Source organism: Dendrobium catenatum, unplaced genomic scaffold (genome assembly GCF_001605985.2).
Source record: "Dendrobium catenatum unplaced genomic scaffold, ASM160598v2 fragScaff_scaffold_388, whole genome shotgun sequence".
Lineage (NCBI taxonomy): Eukaryota > Viridiplantae > Streptophyta > Magnoliopsida > Asparagales > Orchidaceae > Dendrobium > Dendrobium catenatum.
The window spans coordinates 54544-81047 of record NW_021318850.1 but is presented as its reverse complement, the minus strand read 5'-3'; the positions used below and the strand labels follow the sequence as shown (position 1 = coordinate 81047).

The window sequence follows — 26504 nt, the reverse complement described above, 5'->3', positions numbered from 1 at the left end:
CTCCCTTTTACAAAAGCATATTGAACCTTTGAAATAATCTTGGGAAATAAATTACCCATTCTATTTAATAACATGCTGACCACAATTTTATAGATTGTATTACAAAGGCTAATGGGTCTGTAATTAGAAGGTAATAGGGGATTTTTTACCTTAGGAATGAGCACCACATTAGTATCTTTCCAATCCGTGCACATAGAACCTGTTTTGAAGTAAAAATTAATGGCATTCCACACATCATTGTGAATAATATGCCAATAAGCTTTGATAAAGGAATAGGTAATTCCATCTCTTCTCGGGGCTTTATTCAAACCCAGTTTATTGACAACTACTTTCAATTCTTCTCAAGAAAAATCTCTGTCAAGCATTATAAAATCTACAGCAACAATGGCTTTTGAACATGGAGGCCAATCATCCAAAGAGCATACTCTACTTCTCCATTTGTTTTTGAAGAAATTCAAAAACACCTCAGTAATTTCATCCTGATTTTCAATCAGCAAACCCGCATCGTTTTTAATGTGGTTAATCCAATTAATATTTCTCCTTACTGTTGCAGAAGCATGAAAAAATTTAGAATTACTATCACCATCTTTGAGCCAACGCATTTTGGATCTTTGCTTCCACCAGGTGCATAAACGTCCAAGCGTTGCATTCAAATCCCGAACCCTGGATCTCAACAGATCAATTTTCTGATCAGAAATACCTCCTGTAGATGATTCTTCTTCTTGGAGCTCCAAAATATCCTTTTTTAAACTAATCTTCAACTCAGTTAAGCTTTTATGTTTGGCTTTATTCCAAAAAAACAGAGCTTTTAAGGAACGCCTGAATTTATTATTCAAAATAGTGTCTGCATTGCCTCCTGATGGTTTATTCCAAGCAAACCAAACCACAGATTGAGAAGCTGGAAAAGATAACCAAGTATCTTTAAACCTTAGATTACAATTTTTATGAGCAATAGGAGAAGATATCCTTAACATAACAGGACAATGATTAGATGCAATACGGGCTAGATGTCTTACCATCGCAACTTTCAGTTGATTTAAAGCTGTACAGTTAAGAATGCATCGATCTAATCTTTCTAAGATATGGACCTTACCAGATTTATTGTTACACCACGTGAAATTGGGACCAATAAATCTAGTGTCATGGAAATCATAATCCCTCATGAACGAAAGCATGTCTTGAGCTCCTTGTGACAAAAAAAAAAATTTCCTCCTTTATTTTCATCTTGAGATAAAATGCAATTGAAGTCTCTGTAAAACCCCTTCGAAGTGCATTTTTTTTAGTGGAGTTAGTCCGTACGAACTGACTTTAGTACGGGACGAACTGAAGAAAATTGTGAAGAATCTGTATGGTTTGTCTGGACGAACCTGTACGAGCCTGGACGAACCGTCGGGACGAAATTTGTCCAGAGAGCAAATCGTCTAGGAACGAATGCATTTTCGTCTGAACTAATTTTGTACAGAGGGCAAATCGTCCCAAGACGATTTGGGATCGTCTAGGACGATCTGCATAGATATATATTGGATTGAGATATTTTCGAATCATTTGAAGAGAGAAAAAGCAGGAGAGAGAAAGAGAAGGAAAAGGAAGGAAAAAGACTAGCTTTTGGAGCTCGCGGTGCGCTTTTTGTCTGACGCCGCTGTTAGAAGAATTGTTTGTCTCGAAGTAAGGAATTCGAATCCTATTTTTTATTTCGAAGATTTTGTGTTTTGGTATTTTTCTGCTCAGTTTTGTGTTTTCGTTACCGAAAAATGTGCATATCTTTGTCTTGACGGAACTTTTAATGCGTAACTTTTGGTATGTTATAGAAATGATGTTTTCGTACGATTTGAGTATTTTCTGGAAAGTTTTTACCAGATATTTTGAGTTCTGTGCACTTTTTATCGAATAGGAAATTATCTGGACATTGGAAAATATTGCTTCAGTATAAGTAAAGTTGTGAAACGTTGTTTTACGCGATTTCTGGTAATTTGGTAATTTTCTGAAACTGTGTATTTTGTCTATGTTTGGGATTTATGTCGATTGTACGATATTTTAAGGGTTCTCCTTAATTGAGCTATTTGTATTTTGTTGTTCTATATGATTGAATATACTACTATTACTGAAAGACAAGTAAAGACTGGTTGAACCGTTGGTTAGAGATTGATAGACCTGACTGGATGGTGGGCCAACGGGCTTTCCTTTAAAAAGGGTTTGGTGTTATCCTCTACTGATCACGTGATTACTAAAGGGAGTCATAAGGAGATTATTTTGCCGACGGGCAAGAGTGACGACTCTTATTGAGCCAACAGATACAACGATAAATCGATATTCCAAGATTGAAAAACGCCGTAATAGCCATGTCTTTTACTTGTTGAATAAAGGCTGGTTGAACCGTTGGTTGAAGATTGACCTGTCAGGATGGTGGGCCGACGGACTTTCCTTTAAAAAGGGTTTGGTGTTATCCTCTATTGATCACGTGATACAACGATTAGGAGTCATAAGGAGTTTATGCCGACGGGCAAGGGTGATGACTCTATTATAGCCAACGGATTACTAACATACTAACCTTGAAAAACGCCTTAATAGCCAGTGATTGTACTTGTCGAGTAAAACTATTGTACTGGAATGCATGTGTAAAGTATTGTTCTTATGATCTTATTATGGATTTACTGATTTATCGATATTGACTGATTTATTGATATGGAATTGATTTATGAATTTTGAATGGATTTACTGATATTGAATTGATTTATTGATACTGAATGGCTTTACTCTACGGATTTATGAGTTTCCTGACATTGCACGATTTCATACTGTACATGTCACTGAACACAGATACCGATATGGATATTGATATTGCATTGATTCATTGATAATACCGATATCGATACTACTGATTCATTGTACCGATCTTATAGCACGTGATACACCGATACATGTGATACATGTGATACATTGAGCACGTGATCTAGAATATGATTTTACTGTATTGATAGATTTGATTGCTTTTAATTATTATTATTGATTTATTGATTTAATTATTTTATGTGATTTCATACCGTTTGATATTATTGATCGGAAGTGATTTCTTTATTGATCTGATGTTAATCGTATTTGATTTGACTGATGTTATAGATAAGACGACTACTGTAGGGATTTTATGCACGTACTGATTCATTGAGCTTTACGGACTTTTATACTGCTTACTGATTCTTTAAATATCAATTAAGGATTTGACCTTTTCTATATTGATTTTCTTTACTGCATTGATTTCTATTTTTGTACTGATTTTCGTATCTGCATCGACTCATTGATCATGTGCAAGTGGTTGATATTGATTTGATTGATTTACATGCATATTATTTTCATACCGTGCTTTGATTTCAGTTGTAGGTTTTGGTGACCTGCTGGGCTTTTTGAAGCTCATTATATGTGGTTAATGATTTCAGGTGCAGAGCCTCCCGCGTGAAGCTTCTTTCAGACGCTGGTATAGTTTTTTGAGCTTTTGGTTCTAGCATTGTTTTGTAGCCTGAGTGGTTATTGTACATGTTCTTTTGGACGCTACTTTTGTATTGTAAATATGAAATGCCTTAATGTGAATTATAGTATTTTGATGTTCTGTTTTTATTTAATGCAATTATCATTCTGGATGTTTGTATGATCTGAGCGAGAAATGTAGAAAAAAAAAAAAGAAGACTGTCAGACGAATCCTTTCACTATAGATGCCTGGGGCGTCACAAATTGGTATCAGAGCGAGTGTAGTGAAAGGATTTGCTTATATCCAGAATTATAGTGATGATTGCATTATTTATTGATTTGTTTTGTTTTGCGTGTTTGATTTTTTTTTATTATCCCTACGGTTTTATTTGAATGAATTTGTATTGATCAGGCCAATGAATCAGAAAGGAAAGAAAGTTGAATCTGCTACTGAATTTTCTATAACATTTGAAAATATGAAAAAGTTTGCCGATATGGTCGCTCAAATGGTGAGCGATAAATTAGCAAAACGTTCTGGACGTAGTGCTAAGAAAAGTGGTGAAAGCAGCAGAAAAAGGACTATTGATGTTTGCGTATGTTGTTGGAAGAGACATATGGGACAATGTTATCGTAGAACAGGACAATGCTTTCAATGCGGTGCTTATGGACATAGAATGATACAATGTCGAGGACTTGGGCAACGAGCTGTTCAGACTGAAAATATACATTTGGAAAATGTGAAAGATGTTTCTCAAGTGCCTGAAAATATGACTGGTATGAGTTTATTTAACATATTGTATTCGACAAGATTTTTCATTGATTTCGATATGATTTGTACGATTTTCTGATTTGGTTTACGTTTTGATTGAACGTATTTGTTTGTCGATTTTGCAATTCGATTCCTTAAGGGAAATGTTGAGGACGACATTTTTCTTAAGGTGGGTAGATTGTATCCCTCAGAAGTGCATTTTTTTAGTGCAGTTAGTCCGTACGAACTGACTTTAGTATGGGACGAACTGAAGAAAATTATGAAGAATCTGTATGGTTCGTCTGGACGAACCTGTACGAGCCTGGACGAACCGTCAGGACGAAATTTGTCCAGAGAGCAAATCGTCCAGGAACGAATGCATTTTCGTCTGAACGAATTTTGTACATAGGGCAAATCGTCCCAGGACGATTTGGGATCGTCCGGGACAATCTGCATGGATATAGCAGGAGAGAGAAAGAGAAGGAAAAGGAAGGAAAAAGATTAGGTTTTGGAGCTCGCGGTACGCTTTTTGTCCGACGCCGTTGTTAGAAGAATTGTTTGTCTCGAAGTAAGGAATCCGAATCCTATTTTTGATTTTGAAGATTTTGTGTTTTGATATTTTTCTGCTCAGTTTTGTGTTTTCGTTACCGAAAAATATACATATCTTTGTATTGACGGAACTTTTACCGCTTAACTTTTGGTATGTTATAGAAATGATGTTTTTGCACAATTTGAGTATTTTCTGGAAAGTTTTTACCGGATATTTTGAGTTCTGTGCTTTTTTTATTGAATAGGAAATTATCTGGATATTGGAAAATATTGCTTCAGTACAAGTAAAGTTTTGAAATGTTGTTTTACGCGATTTCTGGTAATTTGGTAATTTTCTGAAACTGTGTATTTTGTCTCTGTTTGGGATTTATGTCGATTGTACGATATTTTAAGGGTTCTCCTTAATTGAGCTATTTGTATTTTGTTGTTCTATATGAATGTGAATATATGATTAAATATACTACTATTACTGAAAGACAAGTAAAGACTAGTTGAACCGTTGGTTGGAGATTGATAGACCTGACAGGATGGTGGGCCGACGAGCTTTCCTTTAAAAAGGGTTTGGTGTTATCCTCTATTGATCACGTGATTACTGAAGGGAGTCATTAGGAGATTTTTCTGCCGATGGGCAAGAGTGACGACTCTTATTGAGCCAACGGATACAACGATAAATCGATATTCCAAGATTGAAAAATGTCGTAATAGCCATGTCTTTTACTTGTTGAGTAAAAGCTGGTTGAACCGTTTGTTGAAGATTGACCTGTCAGGATGGTGGGCCGACGGACTTTCCTTTAAAAAGGGTTTGGTGTTATCCTCTATTGATCACGTGATACAACGATTGGGAGTCATAAGGAGTTTAAGCCGACGGGCAAGGGTGACGACTCTATTATAGCCAACGGATTACTAACATACTAACCTTGAAAAAAGCCTTAATAGCCAGTGATTGTACTTGTCGAGTGAGACTACTGTACTGGAATGTATGTGTAAAATATTGTTCTTATGATCTCATTATGGATTTACTGATTTATCGATATTGACTGATTTATTGATATGGAATTGATTTATGGATTTTGAATGGATTTACTGATATTGAATTGATTTATTGATACTGAATGGCTTTACTGTACGGATTTATGAGTTTCCTGTCATTGCACGATTTCATTGATATTTCATACTGTACATGTCACTGAACATAGATACCGATATGAATATTGATATTACATTGATTCATTGATACTACCGATACCGATACTACTGATTCATTGTACCGATCTTATAGCACGTGATACACCGAATACTGACCGATACATGTGATACATGTGATACACTGAGCACGTGATCTAGAATATGATTTTACTGTATTGATAGATTTGATTGCTTTTAATTATAATTTTTGATTTATTGATTTGATTGTTTTATGTGATTTCATACCGTTTGATATTATTGACCGGAAGTGATTTCTTTATTGATCTGATATTAATTGTATTTGATTTGACTGATGTTATAGATAAGACGACTACTGTAGGGATTTGATGCACGTACTGATTCATTGAGCTTTACGGACTTTTATACTGCTTACTGATTCTTTAAATATCAATTAAGGATTTGGTCGTTTCTATATTTATTTTCGTTACTGCATTGATTTCTGTTTCTGTACTGATTTTCGTATTTGCATCGACTCTTTGATCATGTGCAAGTGGCTGATATTGATTTGATTGATTTATATGCATATTGTTTTCGTACCGTGCTTTGATTTCAGTTGTAGGTTTTTGGTGACCTGCTGGGCTTTTTTAAGCTCATTATATGTGGTTAATGATTTCAGGTGCAGGGCCTCCCGCGTGAAGCTTCTTTCAGACGCTGGTATAGTTTTTCGTAGCTTTTGGTTCTAGCATTGTTTTGTAGCCCGAGTGGCTATTGTACATGTTCTTTTGGACGCTACTTTTGTATTGTAAATATGAAATGCCTTAATGTGAATTATAGTATTTTGATGTTCTGTTTTTCTTTAATGCAATTATCATTCTGGATGTTTGTATGATCTGAGCGAGAAATGTAGAAAAAAAAAAAAGAAGACTGTCAGACGAATCCTTTCACTATAGATGCCTGGGGCATCAACCGCATCACAGTCTCCTCCCATGACCATAGGAAGTTTAGACGATTTAAATTTCTCCAATTTGTTCCAAAGGATTCTTCTCTCACAACTATCTGTGCTACCATAGATTGTAGCTATGATCCAAGAAGTTTTGTTTGCAATTTTCAATTCTCCGACTACTATCTGATTAGAAGTTTCCATAACAGAAAAACAGGCCAAATCCGACCTCCAACATATCATAATGCCACCAGATAAACCTCTAGCTGGAAATAAATAGAAGTCCCACATGTCTCCTATAAATCTTTAAAACTCCAAAGAATCTATAGAAGAAAGTTTAGTCTCAAGAAGACCCACAAAAATTGCATCATTTTCCTTTATAATTTCCTTCAAATACCGGGAGGCCTCAACTTTTCTAGCCCCCCTAACAATTCCAGAATATAAATGAGCTCATTTTGGATTAGAAGTGGGAAAAGACCCACTACCTTTCCTTTTGATCAACTCACCTTTCCTGAATTTTGAAGGTAAACTAACATTACCCAATGATTTCAATTCCTTTTGAAGTTTAAATTTGATCACATTAGTAGCTGGAATCCTAGCTGTGACTGGAGTAGTAGATAATTCATTGCCATCTTCAATAATCTCCACATATTTTTCAATCTTGTCACCCGTATCTACATTAAACACAGGTTTTTGAGATGAATATGGAATCACAGTAGATTTGATTCCTGAATCATCTGTTATAATTTCCAATTCCAGCTGTCTTTCTTCATTATCAATCAAAGACTTTGCTATAGTAGTAATTGCATTTTCCTCTTCATTCACATTTTGAAGTAAGGAGAACATGTTTTTTCTCTCAATAACTACAGGAATTTCCATATCCATAACATTTTCTGCTACCAATTCAGCAAAATTGCTGACAGAAACCAAATCCACCTTTTCCACTTCCAGGTTCTTGAATTTTAAGATCAGACTTATGATAGGGAATACTTGAGTTCGCAAGTAATCCATTAGGATTTACTTGAGTTCGCAAGCAACCCTTCCCCTCAGTAATATTTGAAATAGAAGAAGAATTATCCTTCTCCAAGTAACCAACCTGAGAACTGTCCAGAATGTTGAAATTGTTCTTCAAAGCATATACAGAATTCTGAAATTCAGAATTATTGTGTGATTCAATGATTTCACCTTCTTCTATGGTGGAATGCAACAAAGCTGGAGGATCCTTTCAAAGAGCAGTTTTATGTTTGGTTACAGTTTTCCCGAAAGCTTTATTCTTCTTGAGTTTAACCTGAATCCAAGGACCTAATTCATCTTGTCCATTGGAATATCCTTCTTCATGATTCAATTTTTTATCACCACCATTTGGATTGGGAACAAATGTATTTGAAGAAGGACATTTGTTCTTCAAATGACCAATTTTACCACAGTGAAAGCAAAGAGAAGAAATCTTCTCATATTCTACTTTTTGGAAGGATCTACCATGCTTTCCTTCAATCCAAACACCTCTTGGTAATTTTTTATCAAGATCAATGCGAACACATACACGGGCATATTCCCTCTTTCCCCATTTAAAAGAATTTCCATCTAGATATAAAGGAGCTCCTATCATAGATGCAATTCTACAAATATTCTATTCATCCCAACAGTGTAGAGGTAAACACGGCATACGAATCCAAATAGGTGTTGTAAGACCTTTAAGAGATTCAGGGGAGAAAGAGGGGGACCATCTATCCAAACCAATAATATTTCCTCCAATGTACCAAGGACCTCCTTCTAGTACCTCTTCAACAACTTCAGGATTGGTAAAAGAACATAGGATCCAATCAAGACCCAAGGTTGTAAGACGAAATTTCCCAAATCTGGACCATTGTTTCTGGAGCTCTCTATTGCAGATCGGGAATGGAATATTGCTTCCCAAGACTTTGATAACCAATGAGTTTCTCAAAACGTGTGAGTTAACGTTTTCAAGATCTGGATTCATAATAACAGCAATCCCGTCATCAGTAACGGGGCTAGAACTCAAATCATAATTGAGTTTGATGTGTTGTGTCTTCTTCCAAGCATTAGGAAAATTATCTTTAGGACCATATTCTGAATTCTTTATCATATCTTCACAGGAAACCTTCTCACCAAGTACAGGTTGCATGAAACTCTTAACAGGTAAATCAGTGCAAAGATCAGAAGGATACTTATCATTAGAATGAGATAAATTATTAACTTTATTCTAGTTATTCGCATTTATCTCTGGCCCCAGGTCAGAGATTGCATTTGAACAACTGAATTTATTAACAAAAATCTTCACATCTGATGAAGAAGCTTCCACATCGTTAGATTTCCGATTCAAATTTGCACTAGATTTCTTAAGACTCGGAGTATTGCAAACAGGATGATTCAAAATACCTTTACCTTTGCCTACCAGTACACAAAATCAGCAGTCTTCTTCACAGGTGATTCGCTTACCTCTCTGATAATCAGAGGTCTCGCGGTATTACTGATATGAACGATATCTTCAACTGAGTGCGGGATCGAATCATTTACTACTCTGATATGTCCATCTAAACTTCCATTAATGTTATACGCGTCGACCGTTGATCGGCGGTCGTCCTCCGTCATCGCCAAGAGCCGGCGATGGTGGTAGTAGAAAAACCGCTAATTGAAAATTCAAAAAAACCGGCTGTTTCTCTCTCTAACGGCTGTTTCGCAGAGCGAAAGTCTGAAAGTGATATCAAGACCTAATTCATTTGGAGAAAGTGAAAATAACATAAAATGAAAAAAAAAAAAAAAGACCAATGCATAAACACACTAAGAAGTTTATAGTATTCATCTAATTGATTTCACTGTGGTTTTATTATTAATTTTTTAACAAGCCCAAATTTCTTCAAGCACTACACAGATGACACCCTTTTTTATTAAAAAATAGGGTGGATGAAAAAAAAAATTGAAATATGCAAAACACTCTTAATAAAATAACTTGTAAATATGCAATATCGTTCATGTATTCCGCCCCAATACCCCCTAGAGGGGGGCTCCATAGGGAAAACTTAGGTCACCAAATGACTATCTACAAGACATTTTTTATAGGATAAAAATTAAGCTCTTAAATTTAACAGGTATATCTCATCAACCCACATAAATTTATGCTTCTTGTGTACAGATATGTCTGTATGAGTCAAATTGATCAAATCATCTTATGAACTTAGCTTGAATGTAGTTTATCAATGTTATTATCTATTCGCCCATTATACTCGCCAAGCAAAACAAGTGCTCTCGCCAAAGAAACTCAAAAAGGGATTTTATCTCATTGAACTTGTCAAGAATTCATCCCCTGTAACTCAGAAAGGGAACTCATCTTCACTAAAAATTCATCATCACTAGAACTCATCCTCACGTAAGGCTAATCCTCATCAGGAACTTCTCACACAAAATCTATCCTAATTAAGAACTTAAACGTAATTGAGACCTGTCCTCTTTAGGAATTTCTCCCATGGAAATCATAGTCACTAGAATCTTGTCCTCACATATAACTTGTCTTCATTGGAAACTTATCCTCACACAAAACTTGCCACATTGAAAACTCATCCTTGGAAAGCTATCGACCAACCATATATATTCACTTCACAATAAGCTTTATCAATTCTTACAATATGATTGTGTTTTTATTACTCAAATGTAGCCAAAATGTTGCCATTTATATATCATTAAATATTTACATAAACCCATAAATAGTGTATCAACTAATTAACGTGTGACTCAATAATACTCCATCATATGTTGACACATTTGATTGATTCAAATCACATAAGTTTTTAGTTTTTGTCGATAATCTAATAAAACTTCTTAGAGCTTCTCTCTCATGTCTCTTTCAAGCATGTTCCATAATTTTTAATAAAGTTCTTACATCACCCACAACATATTTAGATCTAACATACTTTTAGGTACAATGAGTGTAGATGATATCTATGACTAGAAGTCAACTATGGTTCTTCTTGTTGATAAGGGTTGATATGTGCAAGATGATCAGCAGGATTTTGTCACTTCAAAATAATTAAATTAGATGGAAGAATGTTTAACAAAGATGATCGAAAGAATCTCAGAGCAATCACGACATGAAATTCTTCTTATTTTTCCACTCTAAGAGTACAACTAAGCTAATTCTTCATATTGATTACAATATCAGAGTCTCCACACTCGCTCCATTGTTGACTTCCTGTGAAAGGGCTTCATCTCTCTTCAAAGAAACGATAGATTCTCTTCATCCCCGCCAATCCAAGAAATCTTTACTTGGCCTACTAATTCATTTTAGCTTTGATTGTCATAGCGAAACCTTCAATGCAGTTCAAAATATCAACTTGTAAAGCTTATTGAGGAAAGATAGAGCCAGTTGAACATGTTGCCCATTTCAAGTCAATTTCTCTTCTTATTATTGCTGATAGTATGAAATGCTCATTACTTGTGAGTCTTCACAACATTCAAAGATTTATCAATATGTGGTTCTTAGTACTTCCTCTAGAAGCATTAATATCTTTTTGAAATTTAAGTGACATTTGTAACACACATTACTGGCTTACAGAGATCATTTAATAGAGGTTGCAAGCTCTCTTGAATATGAGATAAGATCCTGATGAATCTCTTTTACACTATTATTATTTTCCAATTTGAAATTTTGAACTCTAAGGATCTAAATCCTGTAATTACCTAGGTTGCACTCACTCAATGCATGCAAAAAGGTTCAATTAGGCATGCACTCGGTTTTTAATAGCTAAAGATATTATTCGAGTTATTGGCACCCACTAATAGTCATAGTAACGTGAAAAAAATTATAACAACATTGAAGCCTTTACTTTAAATATTTGACATTCTGAAGCCATACGAGATACATGGAAACTTCATCACAATTGGCCAAATATGCATCATGAAGACTTCAACTTAGGTAACAAAAAAACTCGTTACAATGAATATCATCAACATCTATGACATAACCGATGTCAAATTGAAGCTAAAAGCCTACCAACTAAACACTCTTTGGTTGAAGAAAGGTAGCCAATATCAAATAGGTATCCTACATCACTCTTTTATGGGTATCTTTTACAAAAGTTCATGGATTCCATTCGAGCCAATGAAATGCTTTTGTTAAGCTCCTCAAACATATGCATAGCCCCATAATTAGGATTCCTAAAAATCTCTATAAAAATCATGTTCAAAATAGAGGATTGTTAATATCCTTGCAATCTTATTAACGAGCTCATCAAAAGATTAGAACCTTAAAGTGTTTGTTCTTACCAACCTAGCACACCATCCCCAAAAACAACAATAGAAGAAGAAAGAAATGAATTTGCCGCATCACAAGTCATACAGATAGCTAGGATCATCCCATGAAAGCCTTCTATAAAATAAAATTTACGAGAGAAGTTTTCCAATAAACTTTGTACTAGTCTATATTTTTTATTGAATCAAATAAAGTTTTAAAACATTTACTCATCTTATTGTTGCAGAAAGAAATTTTATCAATTATAAAATATTGGAATTCTTATTTTAAAGCATAGGATTGGAGAACTTGTTCATCACTTAAATTTGACAAATTACTTTTATTTGGAGCTTACTTAGCTTGAAAATATCAAATACAGTTGATGAGCTTGCCTCATAGGAGCTTGAGAATATATTTTATTGTATTGAATCCACTGAAATATAGTTGAGGAACTCCCGAAGAGGCTTTACTTATAAAAAACTTGACAAATCAATCAAAAATAGTAACATTCTTTCCCTCGATTTGTTGAAGTATTCAATCTTGAAATCAGCTGATGATGATTGGAGGCCCTTTTGAGGGATATTTAAGAATGTTTAGTTTATTATTTACAAAAGTGAGTTTTGGTGGAAAAATGAGGGGGTAAGATCAAAATAATATCAAGATTAGTTCTATTTGGACTAATTTGAGCTAATTTACAAGTTCACTTTAAGGAATGAGTTTTGAGTGGGGTAGATATCTGAAAATGATAGTGGGGAATTAGTAAAATTAGATGAGGATGTGAACTTATGATAGGTAGTTAATGATAAAGTTTTGTTAGATTATATGTCTTATAGTGATATAAAAATAAGACTAGGTGCAAGAGTGACTAAATTAGGCTGAGGGCTTTGAAGAGGGTTGGGTTGCTTTTTTTTTAGTTGAGTTGTGGATGACTTGTCTTAAAAAATGGACACAGTGTAAAAAAAGATGCTAAAGAGATTTAGAAGATGATTTAAGAAGCATAACAATAAAGTTAAAAGATAACTACCTAATCCCACAAAGGTCGGTCAAGATAGGCCACCAAACACAAATAAAAAAAGAACATCTTCATCTAAATTTTTATCATTATTCAAATGTAAAAAAATTTCTCTTTACATTTTAGCATTATTTATAGAGTTACAATGATTACCATAATTCAAAAATAAGAGAAAAATTTTGGGGGGAAAAGGGAGTAGATAGCCATTAATGGAGAAAGGTGCCGGCCACTTTCATTAATTCATCTTATCTCTATTAAATGGCTAATCAATACATATTCCCTAAAAAAGTCAACCTTTTAGATGCTAATTTTAAAAATTAAATATTTAAAATCGAAATTAATTCATTATTCATGAGTGGGTTCTTGTAATGAGCCTCGATTGAGCTCTTGCTTTAGCATCTTCTTGTGCTCTTTTGGTTAGACCTTTATCTTTATATTTTTTATCTAATTTACATGCTTCTTCAACTTCCCTAGGCTCAATTGAACTATGCTCTAGAGAGTGGAAATCCAAGTAGTTTTCTACTAGTTGAGGAGCAAGCTTCCAAAATTCTTCTCGAATCATCCAATTATCTTCAGTAGGAGGTTTATTCTTCGATCTATTTGGAGATTTATGAATTCAGTTGAATCTATAGGCGTTTCTTTCGTAATAATGTACTCAACTTCAAAGAAGGTAAGTTGTGTGAGATTCTGTACATGTGAAGCATCGTCTCCTATTAATAAACTAAATAAGTTGAGGTTTGCTAACTCATTCATATAATAAAATATTTATTATTATTAATTACTGGATGAATGTGAATATCAGTAAATAAATCAAAATGTTAAGCATTCGATATTTCCCAAAATGACTAGTTATTCTTGAAGAATATAATTTAATAATGAGAAAATCCCTAAGATAAATCCTAGGAATACAAAATTATTTTCCCTTATACAATATCCATTGATGATTAAATTGTTCCTTATAAAGTCAGGGGTTTGTATAATTCTGGAATCTTTAGGCCTATGAAATAATTCATCAAGTTCACCCTTGATAAGACATCAATAGGTTATTTTAAATTACAGGCTTATGTTTGAACACGGAGTGGTCTTGTAAAAATTCAATACATCGGGCATGTCTTTGATTTAATTTTCATTGAGTATTAATGAATTTAGGATGTAATAATCTGAGTTTAGTATAAACTGTCTAGGTAGAAGATAATGTCTCCATTGCCTCAATAATTGAAATTTTTTGTGTAGAAAATTAAAAGTTCAATAAATGGTTATGAAATCAATTGAATGTGAAAATGACATGTCAAGAGGGGGTAAAATTCTTTTTGTCCAAGTCCTCTGTGTTTTCAGATGAAATTTCGGTAGCTTCCTGGCATCTCTCCCGTTTAGAGAAAACTACAGGAGTATGGGCCGTCCCACCACGCTAAGAAAAGTGTGTATGGTAGGTGTCCATAGACACCTCGGCCGTAATCTTCATCCACATCACGCCAAGAAAGGCGTGTATGGGTCTTTGAATGTACCTGTTTGAAAATGTAGTTGTTTTTCCTGTCAAGCTACGAGAGCGTGTACAGGGCTCGCCGGCCCCGCCGTAGGCGCCGCATCGGATTCTCTTCCCACCACGCTAAGAAAAGTGTGTATAGTCAATTTTTCGGTGCGCTGTGAATGCTGAAAACAAGACTTTAAGTGTTTACCTTCCTTGTCGCAAGCATCGCGATGAGTTTCCTCCCACCACACTAAGAAAAATGCGTATAGGTGGTTACTCGCCATGTTGCAAGCGCTGAAAATGGGCTCTCGAAGTTTTAGTCACAAAGGGGTTATACCTATGTGATGTAGTGGCGGGAACGACAGTGATGCAAAATGCACAAAATCTATTTTTTTTCTTGAATACTTATTTTATTCTTCTTTTCTTTCTCCTCCTTTTTTTTTTTTTTTGAACTTTTCTCCCTTCTTTTTTTCTTTGTGTGTGTGTGTGTATAAGTAATAGTAATAATAACACTAAATATTAATAGGTATAATTAATAAAAGATTTATCCTAACTTACATGTGTGAAGGATTTGGGTTTGTGGCTTAAGCAGAGAGGGAAGGGCTCGAGTTGGTTCTTGCTTGCGGTATTGAAGGGAGGTTCGATTAGTTGAACACATGTAAGAGTAGAATAGTGAGGTTGAATGGAAGGCGTGAGGGTTTCGGCTAGGGCATGTGATTCGACTTGCTAGAGCTTGATTGTAAAGGTCGGTTTGCAGCAGGGATGGATGGTCGGGAGCTTCAAGGTTTGGGAAGAGGAAGAACAGACAAGTTTGGCGAGTTCACCAGCTAGATCTAGCACCAGAAGCCAGCTGGGGTTGTAAGGTTTCGACGACTTGCAGAGAAGGGCTCGACTGTAAGTTGAATTCTTTTCGGTAGCTTCCTGGCATCTCTCCCGTTTAGAGAAAACTACAGGAGTATGGGCCGTCCCACCACGCTAAGAAAAGTGTGTATGGTAGGTGTCCATAGACACCTCGGCCGTAATCTTCATCCACATCACGCCAAGAAAGGCGTGTATGGGTCTTTGAATGTACCTGTTTGAAAATGTAGTTGTTTTTCCTGTCAAGCTACGAGAGCGTGTACAGGGCTCGCCGGCCCCGCCGTAGGCGCCGCATCGGATTCTCTTCCCACCACGCTAAGAAAAGTGTGTATAGTCAATTTTTCGGTGCGCTGTGAATGCTGAAAACAAGACTTTAAGTGTTTACCTTCCTTGTCGCAAGCATCGCGATGAGTTTCCTCCCACCACACTAAGAAAAATGCGTATAGGTGGTTACTCGCCGTGTTGCAAGCGCTGAAAATGGGCTCTTGAAGTTTTAGTCACAAAGGGGTTATACCTATGTGATGTAGTGGCGGGAACTACAGTGATGCAAAATGCACAAAATCTATTTTTTTCTTGAATACTTATTTTCTTCTTCTTTTCTTTCTCCTCCTTTCTTTTTTTCTTTTTTTTTTTTAACTTTTCTCCCTTCTTTTTTTCTTTGTGTGTGTGTGTATAAGTAATAGTAATAATAACACTAAATATTAATAGGTATAATTAATAAAAGATCTATCCTAACTTACATGTGTGAAGGATTTGGGTTTGTGGCTTAAGCAGAGAGGGAAGGGCTCGAGTTGGGTCTTGCTTGCGGTAGAGAGGGGAGGTTCGATTAGTTGAACACGTGTAAGAGTAGAATAGTGCGGTTGAATGGAAGGGGTGAGGGTTTCGGCTAGGGCATGTGATTCGACTTGCTAGAGCTTGATTGTAAAAGTCGGTTTGCGGCAGGGATGGATGGTCGGGAGCTTCAAGGTTTGGGAAGAGGAAGAACAGACAGGTTTGGCGAGTTCACCAGCTAGATCTAGCACCAGAAGCCAGCTGGTGTTGTAAGGTTTTGACGGCTTATAGAGAAGGGCTCGACTGTAAGTTGAATTCTACTATGAGGAGTTGGTGAGCTCTTAGTTTGGAGGATGAAGTCTGTTGGAGGAGATTTGCGGGTACAGGGCAGTTTGATTCAACTAGATGGGGGATTCGGCCAGTGGAGTTGCGGAAGAGAGGGGAGGTTTGGTCAATTGAATATAGGTAAGGGTAGAAGAGTGAGGTCGAATTGAAGGGGTGAGGCTTTCGGCTAGGGAAAGAGATTCGGCTAGCTATGGCTTGATTGTGGAGGTCGGTTTGCGGCAGGGATGGATGGTCGAGTGCTTCAAAGTTGGGGAAGAGGAAGATCAGACAGGTTTGGCGAGTTCACTAGCTAGATCCAGCACTAGAAGCTGGCTAGGGTTGTGAGGTTCGACAACTTGTAGAGAAGGGCTCGACTATATGTTGGATTCTGCTATGAGGAGTTGGAGAGCTCTCAGTTTGGAGGATGAAGTCGGTTGGAGGAGATCTGCGGGTACAGGGCAGTTTGATTCAGCTAGATGTGGGATTCGGCCAATGGAGTTGCGACAAAGATGGGAGGTTCTATCAGTTGAACAAATGTAAGGGTAGAAGAGTGAGGTCGAATGGAAGGGGTGAGGCTTTTGGCTAGGGCAGGAGATTCGATTGCCTAGGGCTTGATTGTGGAGGTTGGTTTGCGGCAGGGAGGAATGGTTGGGAGCTTCATGGTTGGGGAAGAGGAAGATCGGATAGGTTTGGCAAGTTTACAGCACCAGAAGCCGGTTGGGGTTGTGGTTTCGATGGCTTGCAGAGAAGGGCTCGACTGTAAGTTGGATTCTGCTATGAGGAGTTGGAGAGCTCTCAATTTGGAAGATGAAGTCGGTTGGAGGAGATATGCGGCTACAGGGCAGTTTGATTCAACTAGATGGGGGATTCGGCTAGTGGAGTCAGATGGAGAGGGAAAGTCGGAGCTAGTGTCGGGTTAGGGCAGGAGTCGGATCTTCGGTTGGCTTCTACTGCCACTGGAAGAGTCAGAGGAAGGAAGAAGGCTCCGGTTGTATCAAGGCCGTGCGTTTGGGGAAGAGAACATAAGGCTTCTCTCGGTCGCCTTTTATGAACACGAGCAAGAGTCGCTAGATCGAGACGAGTATGGGTGAAGCGACAACTTCGGTGCCGCTTGGAGAAGATAGGTACTGTAGCAGGCGGCTAGAGCAGCGATTTGAGCAGGATTTGTTTATGGGCTATAGCAGGTAATCATTTAAGCCTCTTTTTTTTTATCTGATGTGGAGGTCAACATAAAGAAGGTGTGAATTAAGTTAAGCTAATGACTAAAGCGGTCTTATTTTATGTTCAAATCTGATTGTTGCGAAAGTATTCTCTATAGGAGAGTTACACCTCCCAATTAGACTAACAATCTTCACTTAATATCGCTCTAACACTTGATTAAAATATGGGTTTAATTAAAGGAATAAGCAATTTTGATGAACCAAACAAAATGGTATCACAATGAAATTTTGCTAAATGACTTGCACATCAAAGTTATTACCTATTTACTTTGCATCTTAATAAATTGTTTGAAATTCTTTTTCTAAAAATTATTCGATTTAAAATTCTATTCTTTTTCTATGTAGTACTAAAATCCTCAATATATAGGGATGAAAGGACAAACTATATTACTTTTGCTATCCCCTTTATGACAAGATCCATACTAAAAATTAAAGTCCAGATGCGAGTCTAGAGATAATTATCCTCGTGAAAGCTATGATATAAGGCATGGTTTAAAATTGCGCAATATGAGGCTCGCCTTGAGGCCCGCCTTTGCGCAATTCCATTAAAAAACGCCTCGATGCTTACGCCTCGAGTTTTTTTTTACGAGGCTTGCGCCTCAACTTGGTTGAGGCCCGCCTTAAGGCCCACCTCGCCTCACTGGCATGAGGCTTACGCCTCACGCTATATATATAAAAACTTATATAAATCTTGAAGTAAATGCCCGACATTGGACTCTATAGGAGAGGAGGAAGGGGAGAGAGCAGTTCATCATAATGATGATTCAAATGAAGAACCCCTTAGTGATGATAGTACTGATGACTTATGAGTTCTTATGTGATATGTCATTGCTATTTATTTTAGGAAATTTTAATCATATGTTAATGAAAAGAATACTGGGTTTTGGGAAAAATAGAATTTTGAGTTGAACTATATTTCATGTTGTCTTATTATTGGGATATTTTGATTTCACTTCATATCTTATGTTTTTTTATATTTTATATTATTCACTCATTAGTATATAAAAAATTTATCAATTTATGTTTACGCAATATTTTGATTTTGAGGCTTACGCCTCAAAACGCCTTGAGGCTTACGCCTCGCCTCACGAATGAAAAACGCCTCAATACCCGAATATGCAATTTTAAACATTGATATAAGGTGAGGCCCATTAAAGATAATGACATGTTCTCTAAATATATATACAAAACAATGAACTATTATAAATTAAGGCGAGATTCTTCTCCTGGTATATTATTTCTTAGTTCATTTTATTTTGAAATAATTACTCGACACATTATATTCAAAAGTTAATACTCACCTTATGCTATCTAAAATTATTATCTTGACTCATTCTATTTCAAATTATTATTTGGATTACCCTAATTAAAAGTTAGTATTAGACTTGTTTAATTCAATATTCAATAGAAGGTATTTGGATGTATACAATTCAGAATATTCAAATTCTAATGCAAATGGCATTTTAACATTCAAGCGATATCAACAAAAGGCTTTTTCCACATCTCCAGTTTACTCGGATTGAAATGAGGCTTTTAGTTTTTATTCCGTTATTCTGTTATTCTGTTTAGCTTCATGGAAGAGATGAGAATCGAGGAACTAATGCATTCACTTGTTCATCTGCATCAGGTTGATTTAATCGTGTTATGAACTTGAAAACTTGGTTTATTAAAATTACCAATTATCCGTCCGAAGTATTCGATAGATATCCAATAGTTCTTGCTATGTGAACTTGTCAAAATAACTTATGGGGGTTCATACCCTTGGATACATCAGGGGCATTCGTCCTCTAGAACTCATTAAGGGCATTCGTCCCTTGGAAATCATCAATGGAATTCATCCTATGAAATTTGCAAAGGGAACTTGTCCTTACATATAACCCATCCTCATTGGAAACTTCTCTTCACATATAGCTCATCGTTACTAGGAACTTGGGCTCCCTCGAAACTCTTATTTACAGGGAACTCATCCTCACCCAAAATTTATACTTTCACAAAAGACATCCGCACTTGGAACTTGTCCTCACTAGAATTTATGTCCACTTGGACTACTATTATCTAATCAAATTTGTCCACTTCACAACAAAATTATCAAGTTTTGCTATATAATTTTACTTATATTATTTAAATGTAATCCTTTTTTTTAGAGCTGTTCCTTGACCTAAACTTACAAATATAGAGCCAAAGGATGAACTTGGGAGAGTCAATAATATTCAATGACATTTTCACATATTTTGATTGACTTGTCACATCTGTTTGTACCTTTTTTGCTAGTAATCTAATAGATATTCTCAGAGCACCTCTCTCTGGTTCTCTTTTTGTCTTTAATCTCTTTCTATCATAAGCATATTCTGCACTTGTTTGTAAGGTTCTGATATTGCAACAAACAATTTTGGATTGAACATCTTGTGCATATGATCTCTATTATATTTATTATCTTGTCTTTATTTGATTTTTCTTGAAGTTTTATTATTATCTTAATATAAATATGTTTATGTATTGGCATTGTCTATTTGAAGAAAGGGCAACGGGAGGAGTATTGAGGGAGTTCTTGGAAAAATATGGTAAAGTTCTGGATCCAGACAAGGAGGTGAAGAGGCTGGGGCAAATGCACAAGGAGTCAGCAAAAGCTATCGTGGAGGATTATGAATTGCCAATGACAGCAGAGGAGTATTCGCTGGCCGTCATGCCCATCTATCAGCAAAGGTACATTCATTACCATGAATTGTCATTTTTCCTGGTATTTAAAGATATATTGATGAAAAGGAACCTTCACTGTTTTAGAGAAAAATGTGCGTTTTCTCTCTATATGTTAATGTTATAAGTTATGCAAGCAAATGTGATTTGGTTATTATCCATGGAAGGGTTAAAGGGGACACGGCATTGAATGGCTTGTTTATTTTTTATTATTTACCGGATTTCTTCTTTGGTTGGTGTTCATAGCCAGGTGAAAAGGATTCACATTTTTTGGCGTAATTATCTGTCATCCAGGTGGTCACAAGCACAAGAATTGCCTGGCGTTAATCGGCTTATCCAACATCTTCATAAACATGGAGTCCCACTCGGACTTGCTTCAAACTCGATAAAGAGGCATATAGGAACAAAGATCTCTCACCAACCAGGTTGTCACTTTCTTTGTATTCTGATGCATTTTATAGTTCTTCTGAGTAATGATGCAGTTAGGAATGGTGCTTCCAAAATAATCCAAAGCCAGTCAAAATTTGGAGAAATTATTTTGTGCAGACTTCGAACATAGAGGATCTTCTGGATGTTGTGTATGGACTGCGTATTTTACTGTGTATTTATAGAATGCAACAAATACTTACTAAATACTCAGTAAATACTCGCAACTAATGATTGGCTTAATATTTGCTGCATATCTACAAATACGCAACCCATACATAGTCCATACTCAGTTCATACGCAGTGCATATGCAGAATCCGGACAATCTTCTGCGTTCGGAGTCCGCACAGAATAATTTCCCCAGAATTTGACTGTTGAGTACGCTCTTTACTTTTCTCCAATATCAATTTCATTGGTTAGGAAGTTCAGTATATATTGATTTTTTTTTTCAATATTTTAAACTTATCGTAATTTTCCTTTTTTTTTTAATGTTGACATCCTCATATCATGTATCACATAGCTACTGCCGTATTTAAAAAAAAATTATATAATTGCAAATTTTTATGGTTTTGTTACTGAATTATGGTTTGGTAATTATGATTAATAGGTTTCCTCAAACTCAGGTTGGAAGGAATTGTTTTCTGTTATCATTGGTGGTGATGAAGTTAGTCATGGAAAACCTTCTCCAGACATGTAGGTTCTTGTGTTTATTTTCTAGGAAAGATTTTACACTAGTGAATAAATATTCAGCATTACGATTGGCTCCACTGGGCAGTCATCTAACCGGAGTTGAATCTAATATGTTCAGATTCCTTGAGGCAGCAAGAAGACTGGGTTTTGATGCATCAAGCTGTCTTGTGATTGAAGATTCTCCGTGAGTATAATCCAATTATTGTTTTGTTTTCTTTCGTTCTAGTTATGTTAGAAACCTTATGTGTTTGATTTTGCTTCATTAATATAACTCATTGAACTCTTCTTGATTTGACACTCTATGTCAAGGTAGATTATGATGATTGTTGTGTACGAATTGCTGGATTGTTGAGAACAGCTATATGCACTATAAGAGAAAAAATATTCATTCTTGTTTAAAGCACGTACACATTCATAAGCTAAGAAATAAGAATGCCAGTGTATTACGTAAGCATGGAAAGCAAGAAAAGAGAAACTCATGTAGATACTTGATGAAATGTTTCTTTTGAAGCCTCCGAAAGTTGTAATACTAGAAGACTTGGATCTTGTTTTCATTGACATATGACCCCTCTTTCAATGTGATGACTAAAGATCATTCCTTGACTATTCTAGTATACTACAATCTAAATTTATTTGACAATCATTATTCATACTATCAAATCTATTTTGGAGCATTTTCTTATGAGATTAATCATGAAGTGATCTTCATTTACATAAGCAAATTCTTCGTAACTGATGGGGACATCAGATCATCATGGAAAGTTTACCAGCGACGTGGCCGCCGATCTACGGCCACGATCGATTCGTTATATTTTTGAGTCGATGTATTTTATTTTCATGCATTTTATTATTTGCTTATGTGTGTCTATTTATTTTCCCTGTGTACCCTTTTGTATGGGAGTGGTCATGTGTAAGCCTAAGGGCAATTGTGTCATGTCAGTTAGAGTCTTTTGTATGAGGCTATTTAAAACCCCTTTGTTTTATTTTCAAGGAATGGAATGATTAAGAAAAAATTTTCCTGCATTTGTCTTCTTGCATGAGCTCTTGTGAGAGTTTGAGTGCTTGATGGAGAGATATTCCTAGGAGAGGGAAGCTTGCGCACTACCCACCAACCTTGGAGACGGCCGGGTTCGTGGTCTTTCTTTATCTTTGTCTTTCTTCCTTCCACCACCACCATCGGACATCTTTTTCCCAAACCCTTCCCCATCTCCAAGCCCTCATCGCCTCCCACTCGAATTTTCCCCACCTTCTCCACCTAGCCGCCGATCCAACCTCCTTTTCCCCCATTCATGCTAGTTTTCTATTTTAGATTGAGTTGAATGATGGTAGATTTGAAATTCAAAATTGATCATTGTGAATTTCAAAATTTCTTTCCTAATTTGATAAATCTATTTTAGGAAAGTCTTAAATTAAATCAATTTGGATTTTCAAATTCAAATGGATTTTCACTAATTGATTTCTTATTTTTTTTAAACCTGTCATGCTCCTCAAATCACCTCCTCAAATCCCTCTTTGACCTCATTAACTACCGGCCCAGGAAATAATTCCTAAAGGAATTGTTTCCTAAAAACCCCACCCCATCCTTTTGGAAACAATTGAAGCCTCACCCCTCTGAACCGTATTCCTCTGAAACCTTAATTCCTAAATTAATTCCTAAATCAATTAAGAGAATTAGGAACTAAATCCCGCCTCAGCCCCTCTATCCCGCCAACTCCCTCGTCATGCTCCACCAGCCCCCTCATCTCTCTTATGTGCACTAGATACTCTGTGGTCCAGAACCCGTGCAGGGAAAATTGCTCTCAGTTTTCCATTCAAAATTTTGTTGGAAATCTGAAGCTGTTTTTCAGATTTTAAGGGAAGAGACTTGGTGCTTGCATCCTCTCCCCTTTCAAGAGAAGCTCCTTTCCCTTTGCTCTTGTTTGCTTTGACGGAAGTCATTGACGAGCACTTCGAGGGCCTTGAGTGGAGGATCTCCACCACTCCTTAGCAAAGGTTTTCTCCTACACTTGCATCTTATTTCTTTAAGTCCAAATTCTCAACGGTGTGATTGTAGTCGCAAAGTCTCCTCCCAATGCTCTTGCTAAGCTTAGTAATCATAGGAATTGAGCGTGCTTTATTTGCATCCTAATTCTCGTTGTTAGATTAGGGATTAATTTGAAGGCTACTACTTTGTATTGTTATATTTTCTTATTTATCTTGAAAGTTTCAGAACTCCGAGCATGTGATTTCGCCTAAGCAAATTACCTCTTTATTTGTTTTGAATCTTCGCTGAGAATTGCTCGTAACTTTATTCTAAAATTATTCTAATCGAAAAGTTGTGCAATGCCTAAATGAACCCATAAGCATCTCATCTAAGTAGTCCTGCATCAGTAACCCCTCCACAAACAAAATCACATATGCAGAAATGTGTACTTACTCTTCTGCGCAGATAAATACACAAACATGGAACGAATTATTCAAATTGACAATGATTTAAATCTAACCAATCTTTTTGAGGCATTCTTGCTTTCTGAACTTTCTCTTATTGTTTCATAGTCTCATTAGCACCATCAAAGCTTGTTGTCATAAGCTCTATAAAACAAAAATGACTTCATAACAAAATAAAATAAAATAAAAAAGATTCTTTGGTGTTAGATATGTGTAATATCTATTATGAATCAACGAGATTTGGGTGAAAATTTTATGAAGGAAGAAATCACTTTGCGAGAAGTGATTATAAAGATATTCCAAAAAAAATAACTGAACCAGTTCTTGACGGAGACTTTGTAAATCATACAAAACTTAATTTCCACCTCAGGGTATGACATCTGAAATTTAGTGAAACGAAATATAAATAGAAACCTTAAATGACATAACTTGTTTGGATATGGATTTGAGTAAACCTTTATCTTTGATGCTCATCATACCTGTGTGCTCTTAATTTGTCACCTTCGCATTTTTCATCTCTTGTGTTTTCTAATAAAAGGGAAGGTTCTTCATTTTATGTATCCATGATTTCTTTTTTTTTTGAAAGACACTGCATTCTCTCTTTCAGTCTCATATTTATTGCAAGTTCTGTTTGAAAACTTGATATTTCTAACTAGGGTCGGAGTTAGAGCCGCAAAGGATGCTGGAACAACTGTAGTGGCCGTTCCATCACTTCAGAATCAGGCGGAACGCTATTCAATTGCAAATTATGTTCTTCGGTCACTTTTAGAATTTCAGCCTGAATTATGGGGACTTCCTCCATTTGAAGACTGTATGTCTTATCTTCTATATCTACTGCTCATTTGATATCTTCAGTCGTTGCAAGTAATGAATGTCGAATTAAAAAGGCAGGGATCCAAAATGCTTTGCCAATTGAACCTTTGTATGCTAAAGGTCTGATACGTGAGGCTGTTGCTCAGAACAGCTCTGTGATACTCAGCATAGATTCGGGTAAGTAAACTCTGATAATATGAACTATATGATCTTATATTTTCTGATAATTTTTGGCACATTCTAAACCAACAGATAATGGTTCATATGATACTCTTCCTGATCAAATTTCGGGTATCTTCTTTGGATGGGCTAAGCTTCAAATACAGGGAATCTTTAAAATGGTGGCAGCTGTGAGTTGGGATTTTTCGACTGGCTTTTCTAGGCGGATTATTGTGAGTAATTTGTTTAACCTGCATTTCACTATTCTAAAATTACTGGTATGTAAAAACTTGCCTTTTTTTTGGGTAAATGTGATAGGAAGTACTTGAGTTCGCAAGTAACCCCAAGGATAATACTTGAGTTCACAAGCAAACCTAGCAAGATCAGATAGAAAACAGTGAAAACAATTGCTGTTTACAGCAGTTGCTGTCAAACAGCAACTACAGCAGTTTTCCTTAGGAAAAACAGAGAAATCTGAGGACACAGTGGAGAAATTCACTATTAGATGCAGGAAAAACAGCAAAGATACACGTTTCTTCTATTCAAGAGGAAGAAACAACTCTCCGATTCTCTAGCCCAGCCTAGAGCCCAAGAACACAAACCCTAGATCTTAAATCTTTTCTCCAATTCCAGATCCAACCCTAATTCTAACATTAACCAATAATTAAAGACAAAGGAAAATTACAAATTCCCTAAAAAACCCCTAATTCAAATTTTTTCCCTTCAAACAAGCATTACTCAAGGTATGGGGCCCAAGGGAGTGGCCGGCCCCCCTCTCTCCCCTTGCTTGGTCCGGCGGTGGTAAACCCAAACCGGTCCACTGGGGCCGGTTCAGGAAAAGCAGCAGGGCCGGAGTAACAAAATGTTAATGTAATGATATTTTACCTGTTGTGAGTAACTTGAAGCATTAAAGGTGATAACTTAGCAGAAATTTTCTTTGCGTTTTAACCTTTTGTTGCAGAAGCCTTTCATATTAGGTGAAATCAACAATTTTATTATGGAACCACTGCAATTGGTGTTTGTTGGATACGTCAGAAAGTTGTTTGATGAGGTAACCTTAAAACTTATTGAGAAATATTCATTTTTTTTATAACATTAACACCTTTTGTATTTCAAATCTATTTATGCGTAAATGATTATATCTTGGAATACAGGAAACTGTATTGGATGCAGATATACCAACTAAAGAAGATGCGAGCATTGCTTGGAATGCTCTAGATTTGCCAGACTTCGGCAAGGATGCTGCTGAGTTTTCCTATAAAACGTAGATGTAAGAATTATACAGATGTATGTAGTCAGTCATTAAAGAATCTTAATTTCTTATATAAGAAGGCAAAGCAAGCTCCTTTGTGAAATGAATTAAGCAAATGAACTTCTTTAGTTGTTCTTCCACGCCTGCTTCGATTTTTCATTTCCTGTTGGTTGCTTGATCGGTTGGAGGTTGGGTTTGATGTTTTTCCTCAGTTTTTTCTGTAGTATTGCACACTTATTTGGATCCGTCTATGTTCTTATATGTTCTCTCTTTTTTCATGTTTAATATGGATCTTGTGCATG

The 26504-nt window shown here is 36.1% G+C and overlaps 2 protein-coding genes across 2 annotated transcripts; one reads left to right on the top strand and one right to left on the bottom strand.

Annotated features, from left to right (window-relative positions):
* Positions 1-341: 341 nt before the first annotated feature.
* LOC110108379 lies at positions 342-1019 on the bottom strand. Its single transcript, XM_020839007.1, has one exon. The coding sequence runs from the start codon at positions 1017-1019 to the stop codon at positions 342-344; it is 678 nt and encodes a 225-aa protein (XP_020694666.1).
* Positions 1020-6465: 5446 nt separating this feature from the next.
* LOC110108380 (bifunctional riboflavin kinase/FMN phosphatase) lies at positions 6466-26342 on the top strand. The gene is made up of 10 exons (XM_028693915.1): positions 6466-6616; positions 20257-20443; positions 20729-20859; positions 21485-21554; positions 21670-21735; positions 24635-24789; positions 24870-24968; positions 25044-25183; positions 25912-26001; positions 26105-26342. The coding sequence occupies exons 1-10, from the start codon at positions 6481-6483 to the stop codon at positions 26216-26218; spliced, it is 1188 nt and encodes a 395-aa protein (XP_028549748.1). The 5' UTR covers positions 6466-6480; the 3' UTR covers positions 26219-26342.
* Positions 26343-26504: the final 162 nt, after the last annotated feature.

Coding starts and splice junctions, on each gene's coding strand:
- LOC110108379 (XM_020839007.1), bottom strand. CDS start 1,019: ATGGTAAGACATCTAGCCCGTATTGCATCTAATCATTGTCCTGTTATG.
- LOC110108380 (XM_028693915.1), top strand. CDS start 6,481: ATGCATATTGTTTTCGTACCGTGCTTTGATTTCAGTTGTAGGTTTTTG. Junction 21,555..21,669: donor GGAAAACCTTCTCCAGACAT/GTAGGTTCTTGT, acceptor TAATATGTTCAG/ATTCCTTGAGGCAGCAAGAA. Junction 24,790..24,869: donor ACTTCCTCCATTTGAAGACT/GTATGTCTTATC, acceptor TTAAAAAGGCAG/GGATCCAAAATGCTTTGCCA.